The 14,126-nt window shown below is 46.1% G+C and overlaps 2 protein-coding genes across 2 annotated transcripts; both read right to left on the bottom strand.

Moving 5' to 3' along the window:
* Positions 1-420: 420 nt before the first annotated feature.
* LOC140782793 (magnesium-protoporphyrin IX monomethyl ester [oxidative] cyclase, chloroplastic) lies at positions 421-3,081 on the bottom strand. Its single transcript, XM_073129570.1, has 5 exons — positions 2,462-3,081; positions 2,018-2,082; positions 1,587-1,914; positions 1,396-1,494; positions 421-853 (listed from the first exon to the last, which is right to left on the bottom strand). Exons 1-5 carry the CDS (start codon positions 2,924-2,926, stop codon positions 590-592), a joined length of 1,221 nt encoding a protein of 406 aa, XP_072985671.1. The 5' UTR covers positions 2,927-3,081; the 3' UTR covers positions 421-589.
* A 1,346-nt stretch (positions 3,082-4,427) lies between these two features.
* On the bottom strand, positions 4,428-11,791 carry LOC140781362 (probable protein S-acyltransferase 4; the record flags this gene model as incomplete). The annotated part of the gene is made up of 6 exons (XM_073127305.1): positions 11,758-11,791; positions 6,597-6,649; positions 5,892-6,107; positions 5,487-5,795; positions 5,117-5,350; positions 4,428-4,739 (listed from the first exon to the last, which is right to left on the bottom strand). Coding segments are annotated over exons 1-6 (1,158 nt in total), but the record flags the coding sequence as incomplete, so codon positions are not given.
* Between the last annotated feature and the right edge of the window lie 2,335 nt (positions 11,792-14,126).

Below are 14,126 nucleotides of genomic sequence, written 5' to 3'. Positions count from 1 at the left end.
TTTTTTAATGAAATAATGTACTTCATTAGATGTTAATAAAGGCTAAGGATCATATTTGAATTGATGATTGATGAAAAATTACTTTTAAATCCTTGCAATTTCTCACTGTAAAGTTCCTGCTTACTTCTACATTTCTACCATTTACTTTCCAAGTACTTTTACAGTTCATGGTTGGAATAAAGTTATTCGTGAACAACTGAAGTTTCATTCAGGTAGTAGTTTCGGGCCAAATTCGAATATCTTAATTGGCAACCTTCATGTAATGTTGACATGATTGAAAGCAATTGCAGATCAGCAATCCTGCTCCTTATGAATGAGAAACTCATGTCAGTTGATCACAGCATTGGCTAATAGCTTCATATAAGTTGCAGTTCAGAATATGACTTTGAAGCAGTCTACTGAGATGCATAGGGAACAAAGTTACATCAAAACTCAGCTGATCTTAAATTATTGAAACCCTTATTCTTTACAGAATAACAAAGCCCACTCATTAAGTTGATGCCAGTCTCATAATGATACAAGGTTCCTTAAGGAGAAAAGGTGTTATCCAATTGTGCACAAATAGAAGGAAATTGCTCCTTAAAAACATTCAGTAGACAAGCTGTGGCTCGAAATCGGCAAAGTCGACTGATCCAGACTCGATCGGGGGCATGAGATAAGCGGCAATGAGCTCAGATACCAAGGCTGCAACAAGTGGAATCCTCTTCAAGTTCTTCACTAGGGGAATGTCTTGGCCCTCCCCTAGTGCTACCAGCTTAGTGTTGATCTCAGCCATCCTATCCAACTTCCTCTTGAACTCTGGGTTCTCAACATCCAAGACAGCTGGGAAGATCCTCGCTGTGGTGCGGTTGGTCTACAAGAAATTATAATCATTATAGACTTCTTGTTAACTAATAACCATTTATATGAATCAAAAGAAATTAAAATAAGGAGAAAATGACCAGAATCTTCGCATTTCAGCTCAAAAATCTATAACAGTGAAGTTAAAATTTCTTCTGTTTGTGCTAAACAAAGGATAGAGTGAAGACCTAGTGGAGCTATTCCAGTTGACTGACCATGGATATTATACTTCTCTTATATTAATTTCATCAAAACAGGTATATTCCTTTCCATGTAGCGCTGACTTCTCGTATATATTCAGGTGGTAGTACAGAATTACATGCAGAGCAAACTTAAGGCAACTAGAAGGATATCTTAATGTGCAACTCCCACTAGTAGGTACGCATGACTAATCTTCCATATCAGTTCATATTTCAGCCTACCAAAGAGTACTAGATTAGCTTATCAGAGGAGTTTAGACCATAATTCAGTGGGCTAAGTTAAATTTCACTTGAAAATTACTATCCGAACTATATGGAATGTATTAAAGACTCAATTAGAAATTCAAATGTTTACCTCAATGATCACATGCATGTCAAATTCTTTGGTGTTCAGACCAATGCCCTCATAGAAAGCAGTCCTCTGGCAATCATTTAGGTACATGGTCACATATACCTGCGATGATTTCAAATGAATTTTCATCATCAGACGATAATTCTGAACACATCAAATGAGTGTCCGCAACGATCAGAGATGATCAGAATTACCGAGAGGCAGAAGAAACGAGCCCAGAGCTTGGCCTTCCAGTCATTGAGGAACTGCGGCTGGGCTTTCATCAAGGCAGAGAAGAAATCTCCATGCCTGTTCTCATCCTGGCACCAGTTCTCAAAGTACTTGAATATGGGATAGACTTGGTACTCGGGGTTCTCCTTCAGATGCCTGAAGATTGTGATGTACCTCCAGTACCCAATTTTTTCAGAAAGGTATGTAGCATAGAAGATGAACTTAGGCTTGAAAAATGTGTACTTCCTGGCCTTTGTCAAGAAACCCAAGTCAAGTGCCAGGTTGAAATCAGAGAGGCCTTTGTTCAGGAACCTATGAAATTATTCAAAAATTGGAGTTCTCATTTATTATTACCTTCCAAGATAGAGGGAAAATATGGTAGTAAAAGTTGTTCAAGAAAATTTAGTATACATACCCGGCGTGCCTCGCTTCATCCCTAGACATGAGGGAAAAGATCTCAGCCACCACAGGATTGGTTTTCTGCCATGAATTTTTTTTGAAGTTGTTAGTCAGTCAGATGAAATTTCCAAAGAAAAAGAGAAAAGAAAGTGCTACTTAGAACTTCTTGGGCAGGAATAAGACTATGTGAGTAGAATTTACCGTTTAATTCAAAGATTACTTTGCATGTATATTCTACAAATAAGTGATTTGTATGCAAAGAAATAACAGTTTGGATAAGTTAAAGCTACACATGCACCAAGCTTATTTGATAAGCTTTACAGCGAATGTAACGTTGGAATGTAAATTAAATCATTTTAAGCCTCAAGAAAAGACTACACAAAGATAAAATTCAACTTATCATTGAAAAAAGAGCAATCTATAAATGCTAAAAATAGCTCAGTTGGGCATAGTTTCTAACCTTCAGTCTCCTCCCAAGCTCCTTGTAGAGCAAAAATCCAGAGAACTCAGCAGTGCAGGATCTCTCCAAGAACTCTACAAAGATCTGCCTCAGTGGTCCTTGCAACTTGTCTGCCGCCTCCTTGAACTCCGGGTTGCGAACGAAGTGGGTCTGGTTGTAATCAGTCTTGAACTCATTCAGCAGTGCTTCAAACTCTTCCTGGTTCAAGTTCTTGTTGATCTCAGCATTGAAGAGCCTCTCCATCTCATCGAAGTCAGTAGTGTAGAACCTCGGCGCAAGCAGCGTCTCCTTTATCGCCGTCTTCCCGGCCTTCTTCGCCTTCGGGCCGGTGGTGGCCTGGGAAGTGGCAAGGACTCTGAACTGGGAGTGAGGAAGCCTCATAGTGGCAAATCTAGATGTGGGTCTGCTAAATTTTTGCATGGGATTGATGGGTTTGATGAGGGAAAGCTCTGCTGCTGTTGCCATTGTTCCTCTCTCTTTCTCTCTCTCTCTCTCTCTCTCTCTCCCTAAAGACTGAGGTTTGCGGTATTGGAGTAGTAAGAGGGAGAGAGGAAGATAATAGAGGTAGTTTTGGCCTTTGAGTCCTTTATTTGGGAGTGGTTTGGGTTGGGTGGTATAATGACATCTGATGGTGTTAGTGATTGGGTCTATCATCCAGGGAATCTATGGCAACTAATGAGGTGTTGCCAGGTGTAACGTAATCTTGTGGTCTCTCTTGGTCCTACCTATTGGCCTAGATTGAACCACGTGTCTACTTCTGATCAGGAAATTTATCGATTGATAAAAATCATGAAGATCTTTTTCCAGAGGGAATTTTGCTTCAGAAACTGTAGCTAATTTGGATCTTGGATGCCATTCAGTGGTAATACAATTTAAAGTTAGGAGATGGATTACCAAATAATAGAGTTCCAAATGTTTCCCATCATATTGGAGCGCCAGTAGGAAAGATCCATGCGGAACTCGTATGAATCCGAAAACTAATAATTTTCAGATGAAATTTTATCATGCTAATAATGCTCTTGAGCACTACTCTGTCCACAAAAGTTTCAGTGCTCCAGAGCATATGAAATTTTTTATATCTCCTCGAAAGTAGAAATGATACAGTAATGTAAAAGAAATTCAGAGACATGCACACTTGGAGACAAAATCACCATTCAAAATTGTACCCATCTTTCTGTTCATCCTCAATACGAGAACTGGGTAGTTGAGTATTTCTACCCTTCGGTGAGCTGTTTGTAGTTACTCGCATGTCAGTCTGAAGTATATAGTTAGCGCGATAAAATGTTTGTTCACATGCAACAAGTGTTCTTCTTGATCTATCCTGACAAGCTCTAAAGTTGCAGAGACTGGAACTTATGCTCCTCAAGACTCACAATATTGGCACTCTATGATGATTCCTGTGTTCATAATAACCACCATTGAGCAAAACCTGCAAAATAATATGCCAATGCCCCAATCTTCTAAGTAAATCCTCTGATAGCGGTAACTTTCTATAGATAAGATCTGCTATGAAAACCAAAACAGATGAATAATATAAGTAGATGAAGTAAAGGGCCAACAGAAGGTTGTATTTTTGAGTCATTGCACTAATTTTGTTGTGCCATGAAGCAGATACGACTGTCATCATTTAAACAAGAACAAGTCTCTCCTTTTTCTCATATATCTCCTTTAAAGGGATTTGAGGAATTGTATCCTTCATGTATCGGTGGATGCTAAATATCATATGAGGTGCTTTTAAATTCTTAAACTGAGATAAGGATATAGGTGTTCGCTTACCTCACATCTGCTGCATTTGACCATCTTCATGAGGTGCTGTACTGTACTCTCTTTCTTCCTTAGCCTTTGCAATTCCAATAGTTCCATCTTCTCTTCCAAAATTCGAATCAGGCTCTCCTGGTCCTTGATCATTAGAATGGTGAATAACAGGAAAAATAAATGGTTCAGATGCAGCATCCTCATGCACTGCCTTGACCTGTGAATTCCTCTGGGCTGCACCGTAATCTATGGCCTGCAATATGCTTGGGGTGGGCAATTTGCTCTTTAAGTCAAGCATACTGCCAATTTCCAAGTCAATTTTCTCCTTCAGGCTAATAATAGTTATCTCAGTATTCAGAGTAAGAAATCCAACTTCTGATGTTTCTTCATATGCCAATGATCGAAAATCATTCATTGAGGGTGGGATTTTTGAGAAAAACACATCCTTTAAGTTATTCAGCATGCCTTTATTATATGGATTCTCCTTCTTATCATAACGGTATCGGAAGTTCTCATAGGTTGTCTGCAAAAGAAGTGCACAGCTGCAAATTATACCAAAAAAGACTAGGAAAAGCAAGAAGTAGCGAAGTTGTGGAACTCATTAATATTCCACAAACAAAATTACAGAAGTATGACACAGTAAAAAGGTTCGATATCCAGAAGAAAATTCAAATAACTTCAGCTGTGAAAGCCTCATTACATATCAAAACTCACAAGTAATTAGATACTGGAGCTGGTTCAACGATACTATAAGAAATATGAATCTCATTATCATCTTGTCATGTAAAGTTACAATTTCTTTTCTGAAACTTGCAACGCCATAATCCAGGTCACCTTTTAAAAAAAAGAAATAATCTGCTACATGGCATTTAAATCAAAATTGAGACTAAGAACAATTACCTGATTCGTACTGATTAAGTAGGAATGGAAAACTGTGAGCCCACCAACAAACCATACTCCTATGAATGTGTACCCTATAAGCACAAGGGACAAGACTTCGCCTGTCATGGACTTACACAGGGAGTTGTTATAATTCTTTCTCTCCTCAAGAATGTTCATCCAGGAAAGTGTGAAGATATATATGCAAAGAAATGTTGATGATGACACAAACAAGAAAAAGAACCGGTAGTTGCGCTGCAGCGAAAACAATGTTTCAGTTTCAAGAATATCATATTACAACAAAACTTTATATAGAACTCAAAATTCAAATGAACCATCACTCTGATCCAATGACATTAATACTAGGAAGGCAACTCTGCAGATTACTTACTAGTCCAATGCACTGACCAACCCATGGGCAGTGGTGATCAAACTTCTGAACACAATTATTGCAGACAGAACAATGAGAAGCCCGGGGTGGGCGATACAGCATGCATGTATTGCAGTATTTTACTTTCACGGTACATCCATTTACAACGACATCCTTTGTACGGGGCAACCGTAAGTGTGGACTTGTAGCATTGACCCACTCCATGGAAGGAGTGTTGACATCAAATGCCTCATCTGATTCTGGTGGACGTGCATTTCTCGGTATTATACCAGGATCTCTACTAGATGTCAAGAAGAGGAATACCATGTCCTGTAGCATCCATCAAATATGCATGACTTAAATAAACTCAAGCGATAGTAGAAAGAGATTCCATATTATAGCAATGGATATCCATGCATCACTCACCGCCAATAAAAGAATTATTGTCATAACGAGTACCGGAAAATCAAGTATTTGGTTATGATTAGTGTCTGATTCCTTATTGTGAGAATTCTCATGGTCAATGATCTTTGTGATCACTTGACAACAGAACGCAATTGATGGACCGGCTATTAGAGTTGCAGACAGTAGAACAGAAGCCACATCCGGACCAAATATTAGTCTTCCACCACAGAAGAACCTCTGAGATCAAGAAAAAGCAACAGTTACATTTGTGAAGGCACACTTTATCCAAAAAAAAAAAACTCTAAATATTACAACATTTACAAATTATAGTAAAGACTCAAACAGATATTATGCTAGATCATTTCTCCTGGTGAGACTGCTGAAACTTATGAAGCAAGAGAATCAAAACACCAGCTAAAATACCTAAATGGTGGCGATATGGTGATGTGCCGTGGTGGTAATAAAAGCAAGCATCCACAAATAAAGTTACAAACTTGAAAAGAGTAATAACTACATTAGCATATCACATTCAATCCTAATTAGGAATATAAATTTCAGAATCCTAATTCACAATACTACAAGTCATATCGATTGCATCGAAGAGTACAGAAACTTGATGCCAAACAAGTTAGCATTGTCTACAAAGCTTTACACGTATTTCAAACAAATGCCCAAATCAATCCCAAAAAAAAATCCACATTAAAGTAAGAAGGTCAGAGCTCTTACATTGCTTCCCTTCCAAACTTGATACAACCTCTTGTTACTAGTCGTCGACATATCTTTCTCGCACCAAATGATCAACAAGAGGAGAGAAGTTCTTTTAAATAAAAGAAAAAAAAAAGTCGGGACGTTGGGTTCTTGAAATCAAACTATAGTTGACCTTTTCCAGTTTGACGTCTAAAAGAGACAGTTGAAGAAAGACAATGAGAAGCCCTTTCTAGTTTTGGGTTTTGCCGGCATGTACTACATTGAGAGGAGCCACTCAGGCGGGAGAGCGAGTTTTCCGCGGGAATTTTAATGGCGTTGACGTTCCTTCCCCCCCACCCCAACCGGAAGTACGACCCGGCTCATTTGGCACGTGCTAGATGCACGTGTGGGTGGGATTTAAAGCTAAAGATCTATTTATATAAATTTTTTCTAACAAAAAAACTCCACTAAATACTAACTTTGAACTCATGATCTATGACATAAATTAGTAGGTTTGTTTTACATTTTTCCGGAGGGATTTTTTTTTTGGTTTAAATCTCTTGCGTTGCGTCCATGTTGTTGTGCTTAATATATACAGCAGTGGGCTAACTAAAGTCGTGACGAAGTGTCTTAATCTTTGACGACTTTGAGATGTCCAATGCCAACTTTTTTTTTTTGATAAAAGAGCTCTATTCAGCTATTAAGAATTCCTGGATGAACAGTTGTCCATCTGAACCAGGATGTACAACTCATGTGGCATAGGGTCCCCCTCACGGAGAGTTCCGATCTGGGTCGCACCCAAGCCTTTACGGGCTGTCCAATCCGCAGCCTTGTTTTTTAATCTGCTTACATGGGTAATGGAATACGCTCCCACCTTGGCTAATACAGCCTTACACTCCCACACAATACCCTGGATTTGCCACGGGCAAGGCCTCTCTCCCCTCAAAACCTTCACTAACTGTTCCGAGTCCGACTCCACCTGTGCAGTCTGCTCTCTGCTTAGTAGGTTAAGCCCCATTAGCATCGCCCAAGCCCCAACTTTTTTTTTTTTTTTGATTGAATGAGCTGTATTTAGCTATTGATGATTGGCTCCGGTGGGTTAAAGCCCACTTGGCCCAAAGCATACATATCCGGTGGGTTTAGGCCCACTTCTCCCAAGTCATACAGTTCTTGAGGGATTGGGTCCCCCTCTCGGATCGATCCGACCCGGGTTGCACCCAATCCCCTCATCGCCGCCCAATCGGCCAACCCGTTACACCTTCTCCCTATGTGCGCTACAGTACACTCCACAACTCTCTCCAGTTGGTTTTTACACTCGCGGATGATACCTGCGATCTGCCACGGACACGGCGTTTCCTCCTTAAGTATCTTCACCAGGACCTCTGCATCCACCTCCACGTCCACCGGCTGCTCTGTCCGGAGAAGGCTCAGCCCCATTCGAAGCGCCCAAGCTTCTACATATAGCGGTGACACTGCCGGCGTTGGCTCCCATCGAACTATTATAAGCTTCCCTCTGTCGTCTTTGACAACAGCCCCCGCTCCTGCTTGGCAAGCTTGGACGCGGAAAGCTCCATCAGTGTTCAATTTGACTCGCCCTTCCGATGGTCTTCTCCACTCGCTCTGCTCTTGTCCCGCCGCCGTTACAGCGTTTGACGTCTCCGCCGCATATTCATTAGTCATGAACAAGCCCCGTTTCGCCACAGCGGATGTCTCCTCCCTGTTCTCTCCGAAAACCACCCGGTTGCGCTGTTTCCATATACCCCAGCACGTGGTCGCTATTAGCGCCCGTATGTAATCGTCACTCATTGTACTCCTCCCCCAAGCCGTAGTTATCCACTCCGGGGTCACTGCGTCGCACATCTCCACCGCCTCCGGTAGCATCTTATCCAGCTTGGCCCACACCTCTTTGCTGTATCTGCAGCCATAGAACAGGTGATCAATGGTCTCTCTGAACAGACCGCAAAGGCTGCACCTGTCATCTCCACCTACTCGCACTGCATGCAGCATTCCCTTAGTAGGTAGTCTCCCCCATAGGAGTTTCCAGCAAAACGTCTGCACTCTCGGCGCCACCTTTAGCTTCCACAGCCCCCTCCAGCCCGGCCACTCTTCCTCCTCAGTTGGTTTGAGGAATCTATAAATGGAGGAAGGCTTCGGGCTCCCCAACGTGTGTGGCCACCAAATCCATTTATCCTTGACTCCCGCGGTAGCCAGGGCGATGCAGGCTATTTCAAAAGCCAGCTCCAGCCCAGCTACTCCCACCAGATTGTGGCCGCTGTTTGATCTGCTCCGTAGTACCTCCGCCACTGAGAGCTCCATGCTCATCATGTCCGGGTGTATCACGCGTGGTTGCCACCTCCATGGCACTGCCGACGTCCATGGGTCGTCCGCAGCAGACGAGTCCTTTCCATCACCGATCAGTTTCTGGCAACCCATTTTGATTACGCTCGCAGTGTTGTAGAGTGCTTTCCAAACTCCAGACGTTGTCCTCCACTTCCCTTGTTGCCAGGGGTGCGCAGCCCACCATACTTTCCATTCACGATTCTGATCCAGTTCGCATCCTCTCCGTTGAGCACCCGGAACACCTGCTTACCAACTTTTTTTTTTTTTTTTGAAATTGAGCTATACTTAGCTATTAATAAATGACAGCCGTGGGCTTTACCCCACAGCGCCCGTGTCATACAACTCCCGAGGGATTGCTTCCCGGCTCGCAACATGCCGGCGGGTTGAGGCCAATCCTCTCCCCGCGCCCAATCGGCCATCCCGTTACCACTCCTCCTAACATGGCTCACGGTAAACTCCATTAACCCATTCATATGGTTTTTACATTCGCGAATTAGACCACTAATCTGCCAAGGACATGCCTTCATCTCCTTCACTATCATCACCAGCAGCTCGGAGTCCGATTCCATCTCCACTGGCTGCTCCGCCTTCAGCAGCCTCAGCCCCATACGGAGGGCCCAGGCTTCAGCGAACAGGGCCGACACCGCAGCACCGGGTTCCCAGCGGGCTGTTACTATCTGTCCCCTATCATCTCTGATGACTGCTCCCGCCCCTGCTTGGCACGCTCCCGCCCGGAACGCACCATCAGTATTCAGTTTCACCCAGCCCTTTCTTGGTCTGCGCCACTCAACATGCGTTGGTTTGCCCACCGGAGCCTTTGCTGTCTTCACCGTCACGTACTCGTTAGTCATGACCAGGCATCGTCTCGCCACCCCGGCTGCACCCTCCACGCTCTCACCAAACGCTACTCTATTTCGCTGCTTCCAAATCCCCCAGCACATGTTCGCTATTAGCGCCCTGATATAATCGTCGCCAACCTTCCTCTTCCCCCACGCGGTTACTATCCAGTCCGGGTTCACGGAGGCACATATCTCCTCAACCTCCGGAGCTGCCGTGCCCACCTCAGCCCACACCTCTTTGCTGTATCGGCACCCGTAGAACAAGTGGTCACTGGTCTCACTAAACAAACCACATAAACTACATCTATCCTCTCCACCTACCCTAATAGCATGCATCATCTCTTTTGTGGGTAATCTGCCCCAAAGAAGTTTCCAAACGAAAGTTTGTATTCTTGGCGCCACCTTCAGCTTCCACAGTTCCCACCATCCAGGCCACACTTCACCCTCAGTAGGCTTAAGGAAACGATAAATAGATGAAGCCTTCGGAATCCCCAGTGTGTGAGGCCACCAGATCCACATATCCTTGACTCCCGCGGTAGCCATGGCTGTGCTAGCTATCTCAAAGGCCAGCTCCACCCCAGCCACAGCCACGAGGTTGTGCCCGCTGTTCACTCTGCCCCTAAGCACCTCCGCCACTAGAAGATCCGTGCGCAGTAGGTCCTGGTGCATGATACGCGGTTGCCACCTCCATGGCACCGCCGATGTCCACGGATCGTCCGCCGCAGCCGACTCGGTCCCATCACCAATCAGCTTCCTGCATCCCAGTCTGATATCTCGCGCAGTCTTATATAGGACATTCCAGATCCCCGACGCCCTTCTCCAGAAGCCCTGCTGCCAAGGGTGCAATCCCCCGTACTTTTCCTTCATAATTCTGATCCATATTGCGTTCTCCCCATTAAGCAGGCGGAACACCTGCTTACCGAGCAGACTGGTTCTGGATAGTTTCAACCTGCGGATACCCAGTCCTCCCTCCCGCTTAGGCATTGTCACCTTTTCCCAGCTAACCAGGTGCATTCCCCGGCTACTACCTTTACCCCATAGAAAAGCTCTTGCCACCTTGTTGATCGACTCCAGTACCGTCTCTGGCACCCAAGAACAGCTCATCCAGTAGATAGGAATTGCCAACAAGGTGTCTTGGAGCAAGGTTAGTCTACCTGCAAAAGATAGACTATTGCGTTTCCATCCAGCTAGCTTCTTGGTTACTCGCTCCACCAGCCATTTGTGTTCCCGAACCGAGACACGCTTACCTGATATAGGTACACCCAGGTATCTGAACGGCAGCCTCGCGCCCGGCATCCCGGTGAGGGTTGCCGATGTGGTCACCGCCCCTTCTCCATCCAATCGTAGGAACAGTTTCGACTTTGTTGGGTTCACCTTTTGGTTTGTTACCGCCGAGTATATATCCAAGCATTCCTTTATGGCTTCCACATTCCTCCGACGCCTCCGCCGTTATCGCCAGGTCATCTCGCGTAAAGTAGGTGAGACAGTGAGCCTCCCCACCCGATATATCCCGCAGCAGGCCGCCCCGGCCATTCGCTCGTTGAGCAAGCTCGTTAGCACTTGCGAAACTAGAATGAACAGATACGGGGAGAGCGGGTCTCCTTGTCTCAGTCCACAGTGGGGTGTAAACCACTTGGTCGGTGAACCATTCACCAGGATGGCGAATTTAGGCGATTTGATGCATGCGTTGATCCATCGGCACCATTTGGCCGGAAAACCCATGGCACCGAGAACACCTAGGACAGCCGGCCAACTCACCCTGTCGTAAGCTTTCTCCATATCTAGTTTGAGCATCATCAAAGGGTGTCGGTGTGTATCAGTGACCATCGAATGCGCTATCTCCTGGGCTGCCAATATATTATCGAATATATTCCTGCCTCTGACGAAAGCCACCTGTTCCTGATCCACTAGCCGTGGCAGAAGACTCCATGATCTGTTCACCAAGACCTTGGCGATGACCTTGTACGCTACGTTGTACGAGAGATCTACTGGTAGTCCCGCACCGTGTTCGGTTTATCCACTTTTGGAATTAGGGTTATAAAGGTTCGCCCCCATTGCTGTGGTAGTCTCTCCTTCTCGAAGAAGTATTTGATCGCAACACATAGGTTCGCACCCATCTCTGCCGGTGCATCGTAGACTTGACAGATGCCGTCCGCCGGTGCTTTCCCTTCGGCATGCTACGTAGCGCTTCGAAGATCTCTTCGTTGTTCATCGGCTTCAAAGAGCCCAGCCGGTCCTCATTGGTTATTTCTGGCAACTCCACCCCCTTCGGTAGTGCCCACCTCTCCTCATTGGTTGGTCCCCATAGCTCCTCGTAGTGGTCGAGAAACTCTTTGGTGATACCCTCTTGGTCCAAAATCAATTCACCTTCCTTGGACATGATTTGCTTGATCTTGTTCCGACGACCCCGTAAAGTGGCCGTGAGGTGGAAAAAATGAGTGTTCCTATCCCCCTCTTGCACCCATTTAAGGCGGGACCGCTGCAGCCACTTCAGGTTTATCTGGCGGCTCAGGGCGGCTTTCCTGTTGTAGCAGCAGCGAAGATTGAGTAGCCCATTCGTGTCCAGCTCGTGATTTGCATCTTTTTCCTCCATCCTTGTTATTTCTGCTCTCACCGATTCCATCTCTTTCTCCAAACAGCCCAGACCCGTTCTGCTCCATCTTCTCAGGTACCGTTGCATATTCGTTAACTTGTGATTGAAGCCATGCATGGGATTCCCATGAGCATTACCCTTCCATGTCCTTGCAATAATGTCTCTACACTCCTGGTACTCTAGCCAGTATAGCTCGAACCGGAACGGCCTTCGTTTGTTATCCGGCTCACCTTGGACCGTGACTAATAGTGGTGCATGGTCCGAGGCGGACCGGTCCAAATGAACCACACGGCTCCCTGGAAACTTGCGCACCCAGTCCGTATTCGCCATGGCTCTGTCTAACCTCACCCAGACCCTGTTGTTTCCCATCTGGTTGTTGCACCACGTGAACGGCACACCTTCATACCCTAAGTCACAGACTCCCTCCGCCTCCACAAACTTAGCGAAGTTGGCGGATTTTGGTCCGAGAGTAACTCGGGCATAGCTCATCTTCTCCTCCGCGGCCAGAATTGCGTTAAAGTCTCCGCCTACTAGCCACGGCAGTCCTAGGCTTCCTAGCCCCGTCAGTTCTTCCCACAGCAGTTTCTGTTGGTCCACCTGATTACTGGCATATACTGCTGTCATCAGCCAAGTCTCGCCCTCACTGGAGGAGACCACCATGTGCGCCGCATATCGCGACACCGCCATTACATCCACATAACCTATCGTCGTCTTCCACAGCATTATCAGCCCTCCAGAGACTCCTTCCGCTGGTACTGTAAAAGCGGACCATCGTCGCCCCATCGCCCGGCTAACACCCTTCGCCTTCGTCCCGTCTGCATGCGTTTCTAACAAGAACACAAAGTCCAGGCAATGTTCTCTACTCAAGTCGCGACACCTGTTGAGCACATCTTTCTTCAAGGCGCCACGGCAGTTCCAAAAGATCGCTTTAAACATAAGACAGGTTAAAGGGTTCACGCCAGCCTGCCGCGCTTTGCGGCCCCTCTTCCCCGGTCTCCTTCGTCCAACACCGCCACTTCTTTTCCACTCGCATCAGATCCGTAGGGCTGCAGCTCTTTTCAGTGCAAACAATTGCCCAGTGCTCCTGCATCCGGTGTTCCACCTCCATTGGCTCGTGGTCACAGTTTGTCGGTTTCGTGAGCGCCTTCCGGAGCTTCTGCACCGCCCTACTGTGCACCTCTGTCGGTTCGCTTGTCTCCATTGGTGGTGTTGTTCCGGCAGCCGCAACTCCGCCCTGGCACACTCCCGCTAGGAATTTCGTGTTCTCACCAACGCCCAGCTCTCGCCACGTAGCCAAGGGAGTGGCCTTTCCGCCTCTCTTCCCTCCCGTGCCTAGCCTGATAGCTATCCCGTTGATTGTGACAGGCTCTCGGTCTGGTTCCAGACTTACTCCCCTCTCACCCGAGACCTCCAATCCGGGTTGGACAGATGGCCCAGGTTCCTTCACCTTCTGACAAGCAATCTTGTCAGCATGCATCGACACCCCTTTATCCTTCAGGCCCTTTTCCTGTCCGTTGGATAGAGGGGTTCCACTTTTGTAACCCTGCATCCTTACTCCTCCTTCCTCTCCCTCGTCTCGTTGCGCCACGTTATGGTTTGTGTCCATACCTTTCCCTTTTAAATGCATTGACCTCGCCCTATCAGACTTGGGTCGCGTGCCTCCCGCTAATTGGTCCGCCCTCCTGTCTTGGCTCGGAGGATAGGATTGCGTCTGGCCGCCTCCTGTTGCATTTGTCTTCCCGGGGCACCCATTGCATACCTCGTCCTTTCCGAACCTTCCCCAGTTTCCTTTTTCGC

The sequence above is a fragment of the Typha latifolia genome, chromosome 2 (assembly GCF_019914945.1).
Source record: "Typha latifolia isolate L0001 chromosome 2, TyphaL0001v2, whole genome shotgun sequence".
NCBI classification, from domain to species: Eukaryota; Viridiplantae; Streptophyta; class Magnoliopsida; order Poales; family Typhaceae; genus Typha; species Typha latifolia.
Note: the sequence above shows the minus strand (reverse complement) of the source record. Positions and strands in the feature narration are given on the sequence as shown.